General features: G+C 42.1%; 1 protein-coding gene across 3 annotated transcripts in view; it reads left to right on the top strand.

Annotated features, from left to right (window-relative positions):
* Positions 1-18,134, top strand: part of XPO6 (exportin 6) — a 130,193-nt gene that overhangs the window by 103,150 nt on the left and 8,909 nt on the right. For all 3 annotated transcript variants that reach the window (XM_006756854.2, XM_015559505.1, XM_015559504.1), the window contains 4 exons: positions 4,098-4,242; positions 6,731-6,877; positions 7,690-7,879; positions 17,085-17,240. In XM_006756854.2, the coding sequence (XP_006756917.1) occupies positions 4,098-4,242; positions 6,731-6,877; positions 7,690-7,879; positions 17,085-17,240 (638 nt within the window). The remainder of the gene's footprint in view (positions 1-4,097; positions 4,243-6,730; positions 6,878-7,689; positions 7,880-17,084; positions 17,241-18,134) is intronic.

The following is an 18,134-nucleotide window of genomic DNA, read 5'->3' as shown; positions in this document are numbered from 1 at the left end:
GCCCTATCCCCCTGGGGAGTGGGCCTAAGCCAGCAGGTGGTCATTCCCCGAGGGGTCCTAGACTGCGAGAGGGCACAGGCCGGGCTGAGGAACCCCCCTCTCCCCCGAGTGCACAAATTTTTGTGCACCGGGCCTCTAGTTTCATAGATAAAAAGAAACAGTAGTTCCTGCCATGAAAAGGAGTGAAACTCCCATTTCCAAACCTAGAAGAGAGAAAGGTTGTTTGATTGTATACATGGGGGCAGGGGTGGTTGGAGTAAGAGGACTTCAGCCGGCAGACACGAGCTGGGAGTAGAGGCTAGGAGTAAGCATTTCGGGAGGAAAGAATAGCACAGTGTTGGGGAGTCACACAGTAGGGAGGTGGTGAGCAGTTTGTGTGGTGGGAGATGAGGCTGATAGGTATGTTGTACTAAAGTGGAAACACCTTGAATGCCATTAATCTTCTGTGGAACAGTAGCTAAAACCAGTGTACAAAAGAGTTCCTTGGGGAACACATTCCTTCAGAGACGGATGACAGAAGACAGCATAGGCTCAGGTATCTGCATGTTACACAAGGACTTTGGGTAATTTTGAAACAGGACATCCATGGACCACACTATGAGAAACTTTATAGATGGTGGGAAGCCATTAGGAAAGTGACACATAGAAGTGATAGAGCAATGATTTTCAACCTTTTTCATCTCATGACACATATAAACATTATTAAAATTACTAAAATTTTGCTGATCTGACAAAAGTATAATTTTGATTCACACCAGATGGCTGTTGTCATTTTTTTTTTTTTGACAATCTAAAGGAAAAGAGGTCAGTGCCCCTGACTAAAATAGTTAGGTGTTGCATGTTTTAGAAATCCTTTTGGCATATTGGTTGAAAATCATTGGGATAGAGGAGTGGGAACGAGAGATGGGCCATATCCCAGAGATCACACTGCCCTGAAGGCTTGTTCTAGACTGGGGCAGGGACTGGCAAATGATGGCTGATGCCAAATCCGGGCCACTACCAGCTTTTGTAAGTAAAGTTTTATTGGCACACAGCCATGCCCATCCATTTACATATTGTCTGTGGCTGCTTTTTTATTTCAGTGGCAGAATTGAATAGTTGTGAAACAGGGTATAAGGCCTGCAAAGCCTAAAATATTTATACTGGATTTTACAGAAAAAGTTTGCTGACCCCTGTTCTAGAACATTTGAGCTATAAATTAGGTAAATGATAGAAAGAGAATCTTTTTTATTATGGTGGTTTACAATTTTTAAAATACTGCTTTCCTTTTTGAGAATTTAAAGAAAGCTGTGAAGTTTTTCCTGAGAAAGACGCTAATTTCATAAACACAATACCTTGTAGACAATTTCAGGAAGTTGTAAGTCTCTTCCTTCAGCCTCTAAGAGCTGTACAAATCTGATAGACTGAAATTCTCAGACTCAAAAGGCAGACTCTGATGTCCTTCCTCCTTACTTTTGGTACTCAGAACTTAAGTAAAGGGATCAATGGGTTCTAAATACAACATAACTACCTGGTCACTATGGATTTTAAATTCTCAATACCTCTATTTTCTCTTCTTTTGTTTTGTTATATGTTTTTATTGATTTCAGAGAGAGGAAGGGAGAGGGAGAGAGAGATAGATACATCAATAAGAGAGAATCATCGATTGGCTGCCTCCTGCACCCTCCCCCCTTATTGGGGATCAAGTCCACAACCCAGGTATGTGCCCTGACTGGGAATCGAACCATGACCTGGTTCATAGGTCGACTCTCAACTATTAACCCACACTGGCCAGGCCTCAACACTTGTATTTTCTTACTTTAAGGTACTTAGTACCTGCAGCAGGAAAATAAAATGAACTCTTATACTCTTAAGCTAGACCCATCAATTATAAATGTTTTGTCACATTTGCCCTTGTTACTTGTGCTTTCTCTCTGTGTACACATGTGCTCACATACATATTTTGTGTGATTTATTTGAAAATAAATTGCAGACAATATTTCACTTACCAAGAAGTCCTTTAGCATGTATCCTCTAGTAACAAGGACATTCTTTTACATAACCATAATAGTACTAGAGGCCCGGTGCATGAAATTTGTGCGCAGGTACGGTGCCTAGGCCTGGCCTGTGATCAGGGCCATCTTCCCTGAATGCCAGCAGTTGGCCCTGCTCCCAGCCACCACCCACCTCCAGTTCCCCAGGCGATCAGAGCCTGCCAGCCGGGGGAGGGATCAAAAAGACGGCCGTTCCGCCTGTTCAGTGGCCCTGCCCCCGCCGTTGGTCACCCTCTGTGTGTGGGGTGACCCTCAGGGCAGGGACCTTGGCCTGGCACCGCCCATGTCCCCTGCCACCCACACCCGGTTCCCCGTTTGCCATCAGGTGATGGGAGCCTGCCGGCTGGGGAAAGGGACCAAGTGGTGGTCAGTGCGCCTCATGGTGACTGGTCGAGCAGGTGTTCTGGTCGGTCTGCTGTTAGGGTCAATTTGCATATTACCCTTTTATTATATAGGAGGATTATCAATAGTCAAAAACTCATGGATACAGCAATATCATGTACTTTTGAAAGAGAGAATACATATACATATATATGTATATATATTCCATATTCAAATTTCCCCAGGAATGTCCTTTCCTGTTTTTCTTTTTATTTAAAACCTAACTAATTATGAATCACAAATTAAATTTGTCTCTTATAATCTAGAACACTTCTCCCAATTGTGCATGTTGCAGGGAAGAGGAATGGAGAGAGGCAGGGAGAGAAGGAGAGACCTTTTGGAGATTCAGCCCTTAAAATTTATTTTTTAAAGCAAATCTTAAAAATCTGGATTTGTCCAGTTGTCTTTCCACTGTAGTATTAGATTGAGGTCAAATGTTTTTAGCAAGAATACTACATAGGTGGTGGTGTGTCCTTCCTCTTGTATCTTGTCTGGAGGTTGTTGAGGTCAATTTGCCCTGTAATTGTTGATGCTAAGTTTGATTTTAAAATGCCTTTGTCCTAGTGCTGTCCATTGAAAGATCCTTGTAGCAATGAACCCCCTGTAGCACTGCTACCCCTAGTATCCAGGCTCTTGGTTTCTAAGGTACATTCTCCACTAAAAAGAACCAGCGCTCCTTGGAGAAAAGTTCCGAGTTTGGGGCAGGATGATCCTGGAAAATCTTACTGAGTCAGTAAGGAGGGAAGTGCTCAGTGAATGTCAGGAACATAGAAAAGGAAAACAGGGATTAGCTTGAAAGGATTCTCCCAGCTGGACTTGATAATTTGATCATCAAGAAAGAATAAGATGATAATAGATTATAACCTTGAATATAAGAATCCATGCATCTACAGCAATGTAAAAAAAGATGGGGCCTGAGCCGGTTTGGCTCAGTGGATGGAGCATCAGCCTGTGAACTGAAAGGTCCCAGGTTCGATTCCAGTCAAGAGCACAGACCTGGGTTGTGGGCTGGATCTCCAGTGGGGGACTTGAAGGAGGCAGCCAATCAATGATTCTCTTTCATCATGGATGTTTCTATCTCTCCCTCTTCCTTCCTCTCTGAAATCAATAAAAGTATATATATATATTAAAAAAAAAAGATGAGGAGGGAAAGCTCTTTTTTACAGAAGAATGCCAGCTAATGAACAGGAAAAGAAAGATAGAATTAGAAAAATCAGAATTTGAGTTGTCTCATGGCCAGATAGAACATATGATCTGATGGAGAATCTTAGGTCAAGCTTACTTACAAAGCTCTAATACATGGTAGTTGTCTGCAGCCTGGTCTGTAGCTGTGGATGTTACATTTTTACTAGTTCCCAAAGTCAGCACATTATCACTTAAGTTCTTTGGTTCTGTTTTTTGTTTATCATTCTCTCAGAGATGCTCACATGTGTCAGAGAAAGATTAAATAAGATCTGATAGACATTCACTAACTGCCTTTTGTATTCTGGGCATTGATGGCAAGATTTAGATGATGAGTTTTAATTTTTAGGTTTGATATCAACAAGTAAATGATTTCCATGGGGTTGGACAGATCCTGAAACAGTAAGTGCAGTGGATGGAATTTTTACTTTCTATGGAAATACTTAATGCTAATATACTTGACTTTAACCTTTAAAATCACATCTTCTCTCCTTTTTGCAGGCATGCCCAGTCCCTGGCCGCCCTGCAGGCGTACTCTCACTGGTTAGCACAGTATTGCAGTGAAGCGCATCGGCAGAACACCCAGCAGTTTGTCACACTCATCTCCACTACCATGGATGCAGTCACACCTCTAATCAGCACCAAGGTCTGGAAACAGCAAAGGCTACACCTGTTACCTACCTGAGTCTGTCTTGTCCATGTACCCATTTATTATCCAATCAAAATATTACAGAGCAGTAGACTCGTCATATCACTGAAATATCACTACATGCCATTTCATGTTCCTTTTTAGTTGTAAACCACTTAATGCAAATATAACTTTATATTTCTAGTTCTCTAAGTCCCACATGAACACATACTTATTGTGAAAAAGTAAAATATGGTTCAAATTTATAGATTGAAATGTGATGGTACTCTTTAATCTCTTCCTCTAAAACATTTCCCTTCCCCCAGTAAGCACTGTCCATGGTTGTGTATCCTTCAGAGATGTTTCTTTTTACATACACAAGTAAAAGTCTGTATTTAGCTGGAGATACAGCTGCTTTTGCTTAACAGTATGCTTCGGAGACTTTTACATGTATAAAGCAGCTTCAGCTTTTCAAACTGCCCCGTGTTTTGTGGTGGGGATAGATTATAATTTCCTTACTGATGGAAATTATATCCTTGTAGGATCGGTTGCTGCAAGTGGAATTGCTGGGTTGAAGGTTATATCCATGTAAACTTTGATAGGTTCTATTAAGTTGTCCTCCAACAAGATCAGGTTGCATTATTTGAGGGTATACATGCTTGTTGTTTTTTGGGGTTTTTTTTATGGTTTTAGTCATACATAGCATTCTGTACCACTATTAATAGGATAATGTATTATTTTCCATAAGCTTCTATTGTGTTTATAATTGTAATTTATAAAAAATACCCCATAAAGGTATGTTTCATAATAGCCATTGCTGAACGTTTGACAGCTGCCATTTTTTTTAGTTATTTTTAAATTTTTATTTATTTTTTATTGATTTCAGAGAGGAAGGGAGAGGGGAGAAAGAGATAGAAACATCAATGATGAAAGAGAATCATTGATTGGCTGCCTCCTGCATGCCCCCTATTGGGGATTGAGCCTATAACCCTGGCATGTGCCCTTGACCGGAAACGAACCTGGGACCCTTCAGTCTGCAGGCTGATGCTCTATCCACTGAGCCAAACCAGCTAGGGTTGATAGCTGCCATTTGGAGAAAGCCATTACAGATACTTCTGAAAAGTGTGTATTTATGAATGTAACTTTATTTTTTAGGTAATTTCCTTAGAATAAGTGGGATTATTGTGTTAAAGGTTTTGTGCTTCTAGGAAATTATAGTAATACTAGAGGCCCAGTGCACGAAAATCTGGTTCCTCAGCCCGGCCTGCACCCTCTCGCATTCTGGAACCGTTGGAGGATGTCCACCTGCTGGCTTAGGCCCGCTCCCCTGGGGATCGGGCCTAAGCTGGCAGTCAGACATCCCTCTGGCAGTCTGGGGCTCTTGGGGAATGTCCGACTAATGGCTTAGGCCTAGGCTGGTAGTCAGACATCCTTAGCACTGCTGCGGAGGCAGGAGAGGTTCCTGCCACCACTGCTGTGCTGGCCAGCAATGAGCCAGTTTCCGGCTGATTGGCTTCCCCCTATGGAAGCGCACTGACCACCAGGGGGCAGCTCCTGCATTGAGCGTCTGCCCCCTGGTGGTCAGTGTGCATCATAGCGACCAGTCATTCGACCATTTGGGTCAATTTGCATATTACCCTTCCATTATATAGGATTTATTTCCTAAACATTCTATGTGTCCTTGACTCTTTTGTGTGCGGTTTTCACCCTAGTCTTATTAGCATTAGGTCTTGTCTATAAAAAGTTTTCCTTTTTGTTAATCTGAACAGTTCCATTATGGTACTTGAATCAGGTTTTTGATTGGCATGTTGAGGTAAAGGAAGTAGGAGAGCCTGGCATGATAGATGGAGTGCAAAGGTGGGGGTGGAGAGAGATCTTGGCTTGGTTGGAGCAAGAGGAGTGAGATGAATAGTCTGCAGTTATTTTAATGAAATGCCAAGGAGCTTACCATGAGGTTTAAGAGTTGATAGTGAACAAATGGTTCCCTGAGTTCAAAGATGCCAGTGACTATGAACAGGAGGAACTGGAGATGATGATCCTACTTGGAAGGCAGGAGCTGTGGACATGGTAAAGAAGATGCCTTTTTTTTTAAAGAATGCTATTGGAATTTCTTCTTTTTAAAAAAATCTATTTTTATTGATTTTCAGAGAGGAAGGAAGAGGGCAAGAGAGCTAGAAACATCAATGATGAAAGACAATCATTGATCAGCTGTCTCTTGCGTGCCCCCTAATGGGGATTGAGCCCACAACCTGGGCATGTGCCCTTGACCAGAATCGAACCTCGACCCTTCAGTCTGCAGGTGGACACTATCCACTGAGCCAAACCAGCTGGGGCAAGAAGATGCCTTTGTGATGGGCATCAGCATAGGAAAGCTCCTTTGAGATAGAGCCGATGTGGTACAATTTGACAGCCAAGAACTATATTTAGCTTGTGGCTGCCTCATCAAGGTTCTTCTAATACAATCTCAGGGGATACAGTGGGCTGCCATGTCCTCTTCCCTCTTCAGGTCCAAGACAAGCTGCTGCTATCTGCGTGCCACCTGCTGGTTTCACTGGCCACCACTGTGAGGCCCATCTTTCTGATCAGCATCCCCTCCGTGCAGAAAGTGTTCAACAGAATCACCGATGCCTCTGCTCAGCGACTTGTTGACAAGGTGAGGCCCAGGGTTACCCTGGAGTCACTGGGGTGGTGCGGCTCAGCATCCAGAGGCCATAGGCCAGGCCACCACAGACAGCTTTCTTACACGTGCGGCACGGACGCAGCCTCACTGCTCTCTTGTCACGTCCTCCCCATCATGGCAGTCACTGTGTGGATCCAGACAGAAAAAGTGCCTCCTAGGGACAGAGGTGCTGCTTTTTTTTTTAAACTTATTTATTGAGATGAGGCTTATGCTGCTTTGAGAGCTAGAGATTTAGCTGGTGTTGTGAGAGCCCTTGCATTCTTTTGGTTTCAACAGTCTGTTTCTATTGTTACATGTTTGTTTTCTGAGGGTTGAGATGCCTCAGATAAGTATATTCTCTTAAAGTCTTAGGAAGCTCAGGTTAGACGTGTAGAAGCAAACACGGCTGGAGTCAGAGGGAGTCACAGCAGTTAGGTAAGAGCCCCTGGATGTGAACGAATTGCTTCGGACCAGCACCCTCTTACCAGGAATAGCCTGCTCTGACAATCTGCCGAGGGCTCAGAGGCCAGCAGCAGAGAGACTGGTGAGGTCCAGGGTCTGGTCCGCGATGCTTCCAGGGCCACAGTAATTACTGAGACTGGCTGGCCCTCGGCTGTGCTCCATCCAAAATTGGTATGGCTGCTTCACTTTCTTTTCCTCCCAGGGTTCCCTCAGAGCTGAACCAAAGCCCCAGGTACACGTTATAAGAAAGGAGCCCGGAGCCTGAGCTCAGTGTGTGTGTAGTGGGTGCTAAAGACTGTTGTTGTTGAACTTCTCATCATGGATGCCTTTGGGGTCTTTTCCAGGCTCAGGTGTTGGTGTGCCGAGCCCTCTCCAACATCCTGCTGCTTCCCTGCGCAAACCTCTCAGAGAGTGAGCAGCAGTGGCCCATGCGCTCCGTCAACCATGCCAACCTCATCTTCGCACTCTCCCGGGACTATCGCAACCTGAAACCCAGTGCTGTCGCCGCTCAGAGGAAGATGCCCCTGGATGATAGTAAGTGGTTCCTGGGCAGGGACATCCCAGGGAGATCGGTAGGGCAGGCATTGTCCTTCCTTTGTGGCAGATGGGATTTGCACCTGAGGCTCCTGAGTCAGACTTGGGGTATAACCCTCTGACCTGTGAATTCAGTGAACACATCAACTGGACCTGTTTCCTGAATGCAGGGTGCCCCTTCTCTCTAAGAAAAAGGAAAAAAGTTTTATATTAATTTCAGAGAGGAAGGGAGAGGGAGAGAGAGATAGAAACATCAATGATGAGAGAATCATTGATTGGCTGCCTCCTGCATGCCCCCTACTGGAGATCGAGCTGGCAACCCACGATGGGGAATTGAACCATGACCTCCTGGTTCATAGGTCACTGTTCGACCACTGAGCCACGCCAGCTGGGCCCCTTCTCTTGCTTAAAATGTAAAAAATAAGGAAATATTTATTGAAGGGCTGTGGCTAAAAAAAAAAATCTTGCAGCATATTGATCCATTTCAGATAGTTGCATAAGCAAGCAGGGCAATTCACCTATACACACTGGGGGAAAAGTTTAAGAATTACTTGAAACTGTCTTTAACCTTTCTCCAAATAAATATTTCAGAGGCTTTGAAAGAGCTTGGTATCTTCACAAATGGCACTTTTAGTTGATTGTTTATATTAGAGGCAGAAAAATATGAATCAAGAGAACTCAATAGTTTCAGTAGAAGATATCAGATTTCTCTGAAAAATCTTCCTGAAATAATTACTTAAAAATGCAGTCTGGCCCAAACTGGTTTGGCTCAGTGGATAGAGCGTCGGCCTGTGAACTGAAGGGTCCCAGGTTTGATTCCGGTCAAGGGCATGTACCTTGGTTGCGGGCATATACCCAGTAGGGGGTGTGCAGGAGGCAGCTGATCGATGTTTCTCTCTCATCGATGTTTCTAACTCTCTATCCCTCTCCCTTCCTCTCTGTAAAAAAATCAATAAAATATATATTTTAAAAAAAATGCAGTCTGTTTTCACAATAAGAAAACAATGGGACATTATTGGGCAACATTACTTATAGAATATTAACAAAAATGCTATATGAAATGTTAGAAATGATAAACACTCATCGTTTAAAAAACATTACTTTTATAATTAGGAACACTAACATATATATGTTCATTGTTCAAAAATATTAGAGGGTAGGGGGACTGTGGGGGGATAAGGATACATATGTAATACCTTAATAAAGAAAATAAAAAGGAATATTAGAAGAGTGTAAAGTAGAAAAGAAAAACTCTTAAATCTCACCAGTTTTAGTACTTTACAAAGTAACCATTTTAAATAGCTTGTTGGATGAATGGCTGATTACTGAGGGCGCACTGCATAAGGGCTTGCCTGCCTTAGCGATCTTCCATCAGCAAAGCTCGGCTGTGCTAGCGTCGGCTGTCAGCATCTGGTATTTGTCTGATCCTGAGTGTTTTACGTTCATTTAATTCTCATATCAGCCATATGAGTTAGGTACTATGAATTATCCTGAGTTTATCCATGAGGACACAAACTTAAGATATGGGAAGGTTAAGTAACTTGCTCAGGGGTAACATACAGCTACTATAGAACGGTGCTTTATCAAGTTTAATGGTCTTCCTTTCTTACTTTATCTTACATCCTACATCAGTCAGCATAGGCTAGGTTATGCTATGTGTGAGAAATAATCCCCACAGTTTAGTGGCTGACTGCAGGAAAACACTTGTTTCATGTTAATTCCACATGTCCAGCGTGGGTCAGGGTTTGGGAAGGTTCTGCTCATTCCAGAACCCAGGCTTATGAAGGGTCCATTTCAGTTTGTGGTTACACTGGGAAGGGCTCTTGCTTAGAAGTGACACTTATTTCCACTCATTTTGTTGTCCAGGACGTATGGCCATGGTTCACATAGCGGGTGGAAAGTGTGATGCCACCATGTGCTGGAAATATTTGCTGAACAGGTTTAATGATTTCCACAATGAGCATAATTAAAAACATAGTTAGCATTTGTGGAGTGTGTACTGTGTGCCAGGTGTGGGCTGAGAACTTCATATACATTATTTCATTTAGTCTTCCCTATAGTCCTGTGGGTATATAGCTTATTATCCTCATTCTCCAAGTGACCAAATGAAGGCCTGGAAAGGTTTTTCTAACTCAACTTTATACTTTGAAAATTTTTCTAACCTACAGACAGTTGAAAAAATAAGAAAATGAGCAATTGTGTATCGCTCATCAGGATTCACCAGTTGTTAATATTCGGCCACATTTGTGTTCTCCACTCACACATGCCTTTTCTTTTTTAACGGAGCCATTTACAGTAAGTTGCAGACATTGGCACTTTATTCCTGAATATTTAAACTTTATTTCTGAGAACAAGATATTCTCATATATAACCAAAGCGCCGTAACACAACCAAGCTGTGTAACATTGTTATACTAATGTCATCTATATTATAGACGTGTCCACATTTTCCCTAGTCATTACCAAAATATCCTGTGTTGCTTTTTAAAAATCCAGGATCCAACCAAGGATCATGTGTTGTATTTGGTTTCCACACCTCTTTAGTCTATTTTAATATAGAAAAGCATTCCTGTTTTTTCTTTTTCATGACATTGACATGTTTGAAGAGTCCAGGCCTGTTGTTTTGGTGGAATATACCACAATCTTGTTCTGATTGCTTCCAGCAATTTTTGGCAGAAATACTACAGTGATACGTACTTCCTATTGCATTGCTTCAGGCCAAGCATGTCAAACTCAAAGGCTAACACGGGCCAAAAAAACAAGGTTTAAGTTTATGTGGGCCACAAAAAAACCCCAAAAGAAGTCAGTCCAAGACTAATGACCTGGCAATCAGCTGCTAAAATATTCACTGCTAGTATTAGTGGAGAGAAATGGTGCGCCTGCGTGTAAGGTAAATGAAAGCAACACAATTATAGTAATCAGTCATTAGCGAATGATGTAGTTCGTTACTATTAATATGTATATCAGGATATTGTAAAAATTAAGTTTCGAAATTTTATTAAAATGTTTCTTACATACTGTTATATTGGCTGGGCCGCAAAAATATTCCTTGTGGGCCGCATGCTGCCCGCAGCAAGTTGGACATGCTTGCTTCCAGCACTGCCTGCCAGTCCGCTGTAAAGGTGCCCCCTTGCCCCACATGGCAAGTGTAGGTTACTCAGGGTCAAAGAGAAGGAGTTGGGGGGCAGAAGTCAGATGGGTCTGCATGGCCCCAGACCCTTGCTCTTTAACACATTGCCCTCTCTTCTAGAAAGGATTGTTTTTAATCGCTTTATAATATCATAGCCTATGAAGTTCCACAAGTTAGATACCTATTCTATTACAATATATTTAATGATACTTTCATTTTTTTACTTGCACATTTTTGGGAATAAATCTTGGTTCCTACTTCAATTTCTTTACACATCAGAGGATCAGATTTGGGTTTCTTGACTCTTGGCCTTTTCTCCTAAACAGCTTTCCTTTTCCTTATGTATTCTTGGGGAAATGTCTGACCCAGGGGCAGTTTCATGGCTTGGAAAAAGTCCCTGTGCTGTAGTGGTTGTGAGTGAGTGGCTCCTTGATCAGTGCTGTAGGTGTGCCTTTTGTTTTCTTTCCCACTGCCTTTACTGGGCCAGGTCATTATCTTCTGTCGTGCTCAGTCCTGTGAGGGAGGTGGTATCTGTCCCCATCTTCAGATGAAGAAACCGAGACTCAGAATCTAGGAGCCATGAGTCAAACCTGATTTCATCAACCTCCAGAGCACGGACTCTTTTTGTGTACCCTTCCCTGGAAGCCTCTTCAGTCCCCAGAGGCTGGTGAGTTCGGGGGGCAGGGCGATACAGAGAGCACGGCCAGGTGCAGGGTGGCTCTGGCAATTTAGCCTGGAGCTGTGCCAGGGTGGAGGCTGCTGAGCTCAGGCTGAGCCGAGTGGGCTTCTTGAGGAAGCAGTGTCTAGGGCAACCGTGGGCAAACTACGGCCCGCGTGCCGGACCGGCCCATTTGAAATGAATAAAACTATTGAAAGAAAAGACCGTACCCTTTTATGTAATGATGTTTACTTTGAATTTATATTAGTTCACACAAACACTCCATCCATGCTTTTGTTCCGGCCCTCTGGTCCAGTTTAAGAACCCATTGTGGCCCTTGAGTCAAAAAGTTTGCCCACCCCTGGTCTAGGGGATGAGCTCCCCATCAGTGCTGGGGGATAATGACAGAGTTTCTCCCCTGGGCCTTCTGATATACCAGACGCGTTGCCAGGATTATCCTGAACCTTGTCTCTGATCGTCACAGCAACCCTGCAGAGGGGGGCTGTTGGCTGTCCTCAGTGGACGGACGAGGATCCTGCCTGCGTGTGTAGCCATCTCCTGATCGTCTGCCGTTCACATCCAGGGTCCTCTGGCCCTCTCTTTCTTCTGAGCTGCTGTTTGCTGGCCATGGGCTATTTCCCATGCGCTGTATGCAGTCATCCAGTGAGCTCACACCGTAGGGTATTGTTAGAAGTATATGTTGTCAACAACATATACTGTAATACAGCATAATAATAATTATACCTGTGGTCACAGGCCCATTATTTAAGCATTTTATTTCTGAACATATCAGCAGTAGATGTTGTCACCCTCAAAAGTAAAATAGCCAATTATCGTACCAGCAATATGGGTTTATTTGGGAATAGCAGACAATTGCAATCGGGACAAGCAAACTGTAGTAGCTTGTTGGAATTTCAATCTCCAGTCACCACATATAGTTCCTTTCTCAAGATTTCTTATCCATAAACTTGCTGTAATTTTTTATATCCAATTAGGTTATGTCTTATCTTTTTTTCTTTCTTATTTTGGAACAGTCATTTTACTTGAGGAAAAAATTACTTTTTCTTCCCCTCTTACCAAAAACTGTTATCTCCAGTCCTCATACCTTCTTTCATTGAAAATACACATCCTGCCAAAACTGGTTTGGCTCAGTGGATACAGCGTCGGCCTGCGGACCAAAAGGTCCCAGGTTCAATTCCGGTCAAGGGCATGTACCTGGGTTGCAGGCACATCCCCAGTAGGAGATGTGCAGGAGGCAGCTGATAGATGTTTCTCTCTCATCGATGTTTCTAACTATCTATCTCTCTCCCTTCCCCTCTAAAAAATCAATAAAATATATTTAAAAAATAATAAAAATGTGTGGTAAAATTTACCAAAAAAAAGAAAATACACATCCTATTTTTTCATAGTAATTTTCTTTCCTCTTTATTATTTTCTAGTTTTATTAAAAAAACACGTTTTTTCCCTGATAATTTCAATTTTTTGGTTCAAATTGACCTCAATTTTAAACACTTATAAAGCTTATCTGAAAACAGAAATGATCCCCACTGTTGTGGCTCAGTGGTTGAGCATTGACCTATGAATGAGGAGGTCAGGATTTGATTCCCTGTCAGGGCACACACCCTAATTTTGGGCTCGATCCCCAGTAAGGGTGCATGTGAGGCAGCCAATCGATGAAGTTTCTCTCATAGATGTTTCTATCTCCCTATTCCTCTCCCTTCCTCTCTCTCTAAAAATCAATAAAGACATATTTAAAAAAGAAACGTTGCAAGGCAGTTGTTACAGAATAATTGCAGGCTTACTCTTAGAGAATAGCATAATTGCCTCGAGTTACATTTAAGTGAATGTGAACTACATAATATAGTTAAAATCAGCCACGTGCTTTTTGGGATCATAGTATTCGATTCATTCATGTCTTTGTGAGACTCGGAATGATTAGAACAGTTAGGGGCAGTAGGATCCCGATATTACTGCTGAAGAGTATTGCTCCATGTTGAGTAGGGAGAATAAAGATTTGAAAGATGGGACAACAACTAAAGTTATGGCAGACCTATAAATATCTTGGAAGCCACCACCAGAATTTCCGGCCGTGCAAGTAATTATAAGAAATGGGGAAGTTCTTTTAAATAAAGATTACTGTCTGGCTACAAATCTAAAAAGACAAGGCAACAGAGTATGAGCCTATCAAAGAGCGATTATAGCCTGGCCTTGAGTTAGCACTGTGTGTGACAGGACAGAAAGGGTGCTTGTTCGTGTATTGGCCTTTTCAGCCGCTGCAGACACTTTGGTTTGCTCAGTTCACTGTGGTATAAGCGCAGTGGCTTTCAAACATGTGGGGTCATTTCATAGCAAGAAATACAGTGTATATTATGGCCCATAAGTAACAAATAAGTTTAATAAATGGACATGTCTTTATTTTCAGTATATGCCATGCATACACCCCATTTTGCATTTTATAAAATTATTCTCTTATATATAGATAATAAATCTATAATCTGTAAATTATAGATAGAATTAAAGATATGTATTATACATTTGTCAATATTGGCAAATGTAGATACTCTGTATATTTTCTATTTAAGTAAACGTTAATCATCACTCAGCAATAATCTCTCACCACAGTTTGAAAACCAGGAAGTTGCAGTAAGTCTTTCTGGAGTAGGAGAAAGCTCTCATGGGAGTTCCATGACTGCCCCTCTTCCAAAGGGCTGCCTGCTGCTTTGTCTGCATTCTCTCAGCATCGATTCTCATCGTTTGTGCAGAATTAGTGTTTAGTACTCAAGTGTTAACATTTTCTCTTTGGTTCATTTGTATTTTTAGCTCTTCCAACTTTTTAAACTATTTAGAATCTTTGCTTTTCAGTGAAAAGTAGAAAGCAGGCAGTTGTGACTGTTTTTCATATATTAGCATCCAGTAATAAATTAACAGTTATAAATACATGTCAAAACTTTTGGAAGTATATTTTTTCTCATAATAAACTTTTTTGGGGTAAAATTAAAATGCCAAAAGTGATTAAAATTATTTTTAGCATTTAATGTTTATCTAATTGGAAATGATTTAGATATTTAATGAGTATCTGTTACTTGATTTTGACCTTATTTGCATTTATTTAAATTACTTGTTTTTAACAATTATGCTTGGATTGGACATTAAACCAGCTAACCAATATCTTATTTTCCTTGCTGACAAATTTTGTAACAGATAATATGAACTTATTTGATTTCTCAGTAAATCTAGGTAAAATGAAAGTAAATAATTTGAAAGACATACCTGTTTTAATTAAACCAACAACCTGGAACTAACATTAATGTCAAACATATTCCCTGAAATTCATTTGGGTTAGTTTTGATTATATTTCTGAAAGTATACTTAATTTATATAAATGCTTAATCTTTTAAAGCTCATTAAATAGATTACAAATAAGTTTTGGTAATATCATTCAGAGATAGAAAAATATTACACACACACACACACAATACAGATAGACACAGACTGATTTTCTAAAATATTAGCCATGTCTCAGGCATAAAACTCAGAAGAATAGTTGGATCCAAATTGTGTTTCTGGCAGATGGACTAAGTTAAGGTTACTTGTTCAGATAGCCAAAGTTTTATATTAAAAGACTAAAAAAATTTGCATGCTGTAAGGATCCCTTTTAAAACTGTTTTTGGGGTTACTTTGTCCCTTTAAAGCTTTTGCAAACCAAAGGATTCATTTCATTGTTTCTGAGAGGTTTGGAATTCTCTTTTAAGAGTGCCCCTTAAGGTGGACTAATTTAAAACAATTAGTAAATGGCCATTGTAATTCCAAACAGAAAGAGTACTCACCAGAAAGGGCAATGTCTTGATAAAAACAGAAAGGATAGATCCTTTATTACTATTACTTTGGTTAATTCTCATCTCATGATATTTTTTCCATTTATTGGTTGCCTCCCGCATGCAATCGGGATCGAACCTGCAACCGTGGTATGTGCCCTTGACCTGGAATCAAACCCATAACCCTTCAGTCTAGGCTGACACTCTTTTTTAAAAAATATATATATTTTATTGATTTTTTACAAGAGAGGAAGGGAGAGAGAGAGAGAGCTAGAAACATCAATGAGAGAGAAACATCGATCAGCTGCCTCCCGCACATCTCCCACTGGGGATGTGCCCGCAACCCAGGCACATGCCCCCGACCGGAATCGAACCCGGGACCCCTCAGTCCGCAGGCCGACGCTCTATCCACTGAGCCAAACCGGTTTCGGCTAGGCTGACACTCTTAATTCCTGACCCACACCGGCCAGGGTAGTATGAAACCTTGATATGGGTCCCAGACCAAGTCAGAGAGCTTAACCAAAGTGGGGGAGCTTGGCATCTTACAGATTCACCTCACCAAAAGGAAAAAGACAGTTCATGGAAGTGGGGAGAACAAAAGGCTCAAGCGGATGCCTCCCACAGTTCCAGGGGGTGTTAGTTCCTCAGGGTCTTGTCTCCTTTGGATCCCACTTCTGATACCTTATATGTCATCTCAAAAATAAACAGCCAGCTCTTTTATCAGAAAAACAAGTTTATTAGGGAATAGCATGGAATTGCAATATGGAACAAGAAAAACGTAGCAAGCTACAGGCAAGTTCGAAGAGACAAAGGGTAGGACAGCTTTTATTAGCTTTTAGGAGGAAACTGGGGAGGGTTGTTTTGAACTGAAATTCATTAGGAGAATGAAACTCTGAAACTCTTGTAGGAGAACAAGAGTTTGAGGTTGTAGCAGTTTCTCATTTGGTGGCAAGTGGGGGTTAGTGAATTATTGCTGGGGCAGGGAGGGATCTTTTTCTCTTAAAAGCAGATGAAATTCCTAAGTGAAAAATGACCTCCCATGTCAAATAATTCTTACCTTCTTTCTGCTGGTTATGTAGTTTGCATGTGTGAAAGGTCCCCCTTCAGGGCTTCCCAGCACGGTAAAGTGAGGTTCCTTCATTTCATGATGTGCATGGCAGGTGCTATGTGGATTACCAGGCGAGGGTCAGATTTGGAATTGAAGGAGAGTGTTTGATCTGCATGTGTTCATTCTTGCCTGTGGTAATTATCTGTGACACTGGTTTTCTCACCAGTTTGTTCACCATTTTAGAGGCTTAAGTCTAAGGCACCTAACCTGAGGCTACATTTGATCTTTTCTTCTCTGTGGACTTGTTTCTGGTGGATAGAAGCAGAATAGAGGGAAAAACTGAGCAGGCAGGCACCTGGAGTTTTGACAGTAAGAAGGGGAAAAAAAAAAAAAGAAAGGAAGAAAAGGAGGCGGGAGGAGCCGGAGAGAGAGGAAATCAAGATGTCACTCACTGTCCTCTAAATACCCTTGCAGATTTCCTCTCCTTCCCTTGTGTTTCCTCTTGCTCTTGATCCTTAGACAAGTCATAACATGCAACTTAATCTTGATTTGCAGCCAAAGTGATTATCCACCAGACACTTAGTGTCTTAGAAGACATCGTGGAGAGTGTCTCCGGGGAATCCACCAAGTCCCGACAGATCTGCTACCAGTCACTGCAGGAATCTGTGCAGGTCTCCCTGGCCCTCTTTCCAGCTTATATTCACCAGTCAGGTAGGAGCTGGCCGCAGGCCGCACAAGGGCCCAAGTCCCTGCTTAGCTCTGAGGAGCACCCCCAGTCAGCAGTAGAGGCCTTGACCCTGAAGGCAGAGGGCAGTGAGGTTTATGTGGGGGTCTGGGGCTCAGGCCCCAGGGAACCTTCACATGGGCCTTGCACCTGTGTCAGGTGGCACTGAGTTACTTGCCTCTTTTTTATTTTGAAGGCTTTGCCTTCTTCCAGTGTGGAACCTAAATGGCTGAGAGTACCAGGGCGTTATATAGGAGAGGAAAGAGAACTTTTTTCCACAAATGCTATTTACTTACACATATGACAAGGTGGGTTTGAGGTGGTGCCCTGCACCCCGCTCTGCCACTGTCACTACGGGCTCTGTCTAGCTCTGAGCAGGTATGTGAGAGCATTTACAGTGGTAGTCTTGTCAGTCTTAGGAGATATTGGGGGTTTCTGAGTCAGCAAAAATTCACTGATTGCCTCTTGTAAGCAGAGTTTGTGTGGCTGGAGCTGAAACATACTATTCAAGATGGTTGTTTAGATCTGGAAGTGAAACTACATTAAATGGAACCCATGTTTTCTGACATTAATCCTTTTAATGGACCAGGGCCACGCAATCTGAATACACCTTCATCGTCCACTTGTAGTCACTTAACCCCTGACTTAACCCCCTGCAGGGATTATTGATCATAGAGAGAAACAGCTAAAGCACTTTGGTGTTGACCCGATTGAATAGTTCCATCAGTATGTGTGCAGAACACTCCATCTGCAGTGAAAACCCTGAACTTGGCCGGGGCGGAGCAGCGAGGGAGGCTCCGTTTCCTATTTGGAGCCATCAGCAGAGGCTCGCTGCACCAGAGCTGTTTTCTCAGCATGTCCCTAATCATTTCCCACTTTCC

Source organism: Myotis davidii, unplaced genomic scaffold (genome assembly GCF_000327345.1).
Source record: "Myotis davidii unplaced genomic scaffold, ASM32734v1 scaffold934, whole genome shotgun sequence".
NCBI classification, from domain to species: domain Eukaryota; kingdom Metazoa; phylum Chordata; class Mammalia; order Chiroptera; family Vespertilionidae; genus Myotis; species Myotis davidii.
The sequence above is the reverse complement of the archived record's forward strand: the minus strand, read 5'-3'. Positions and strand labels throughout refer to the sequence as shown.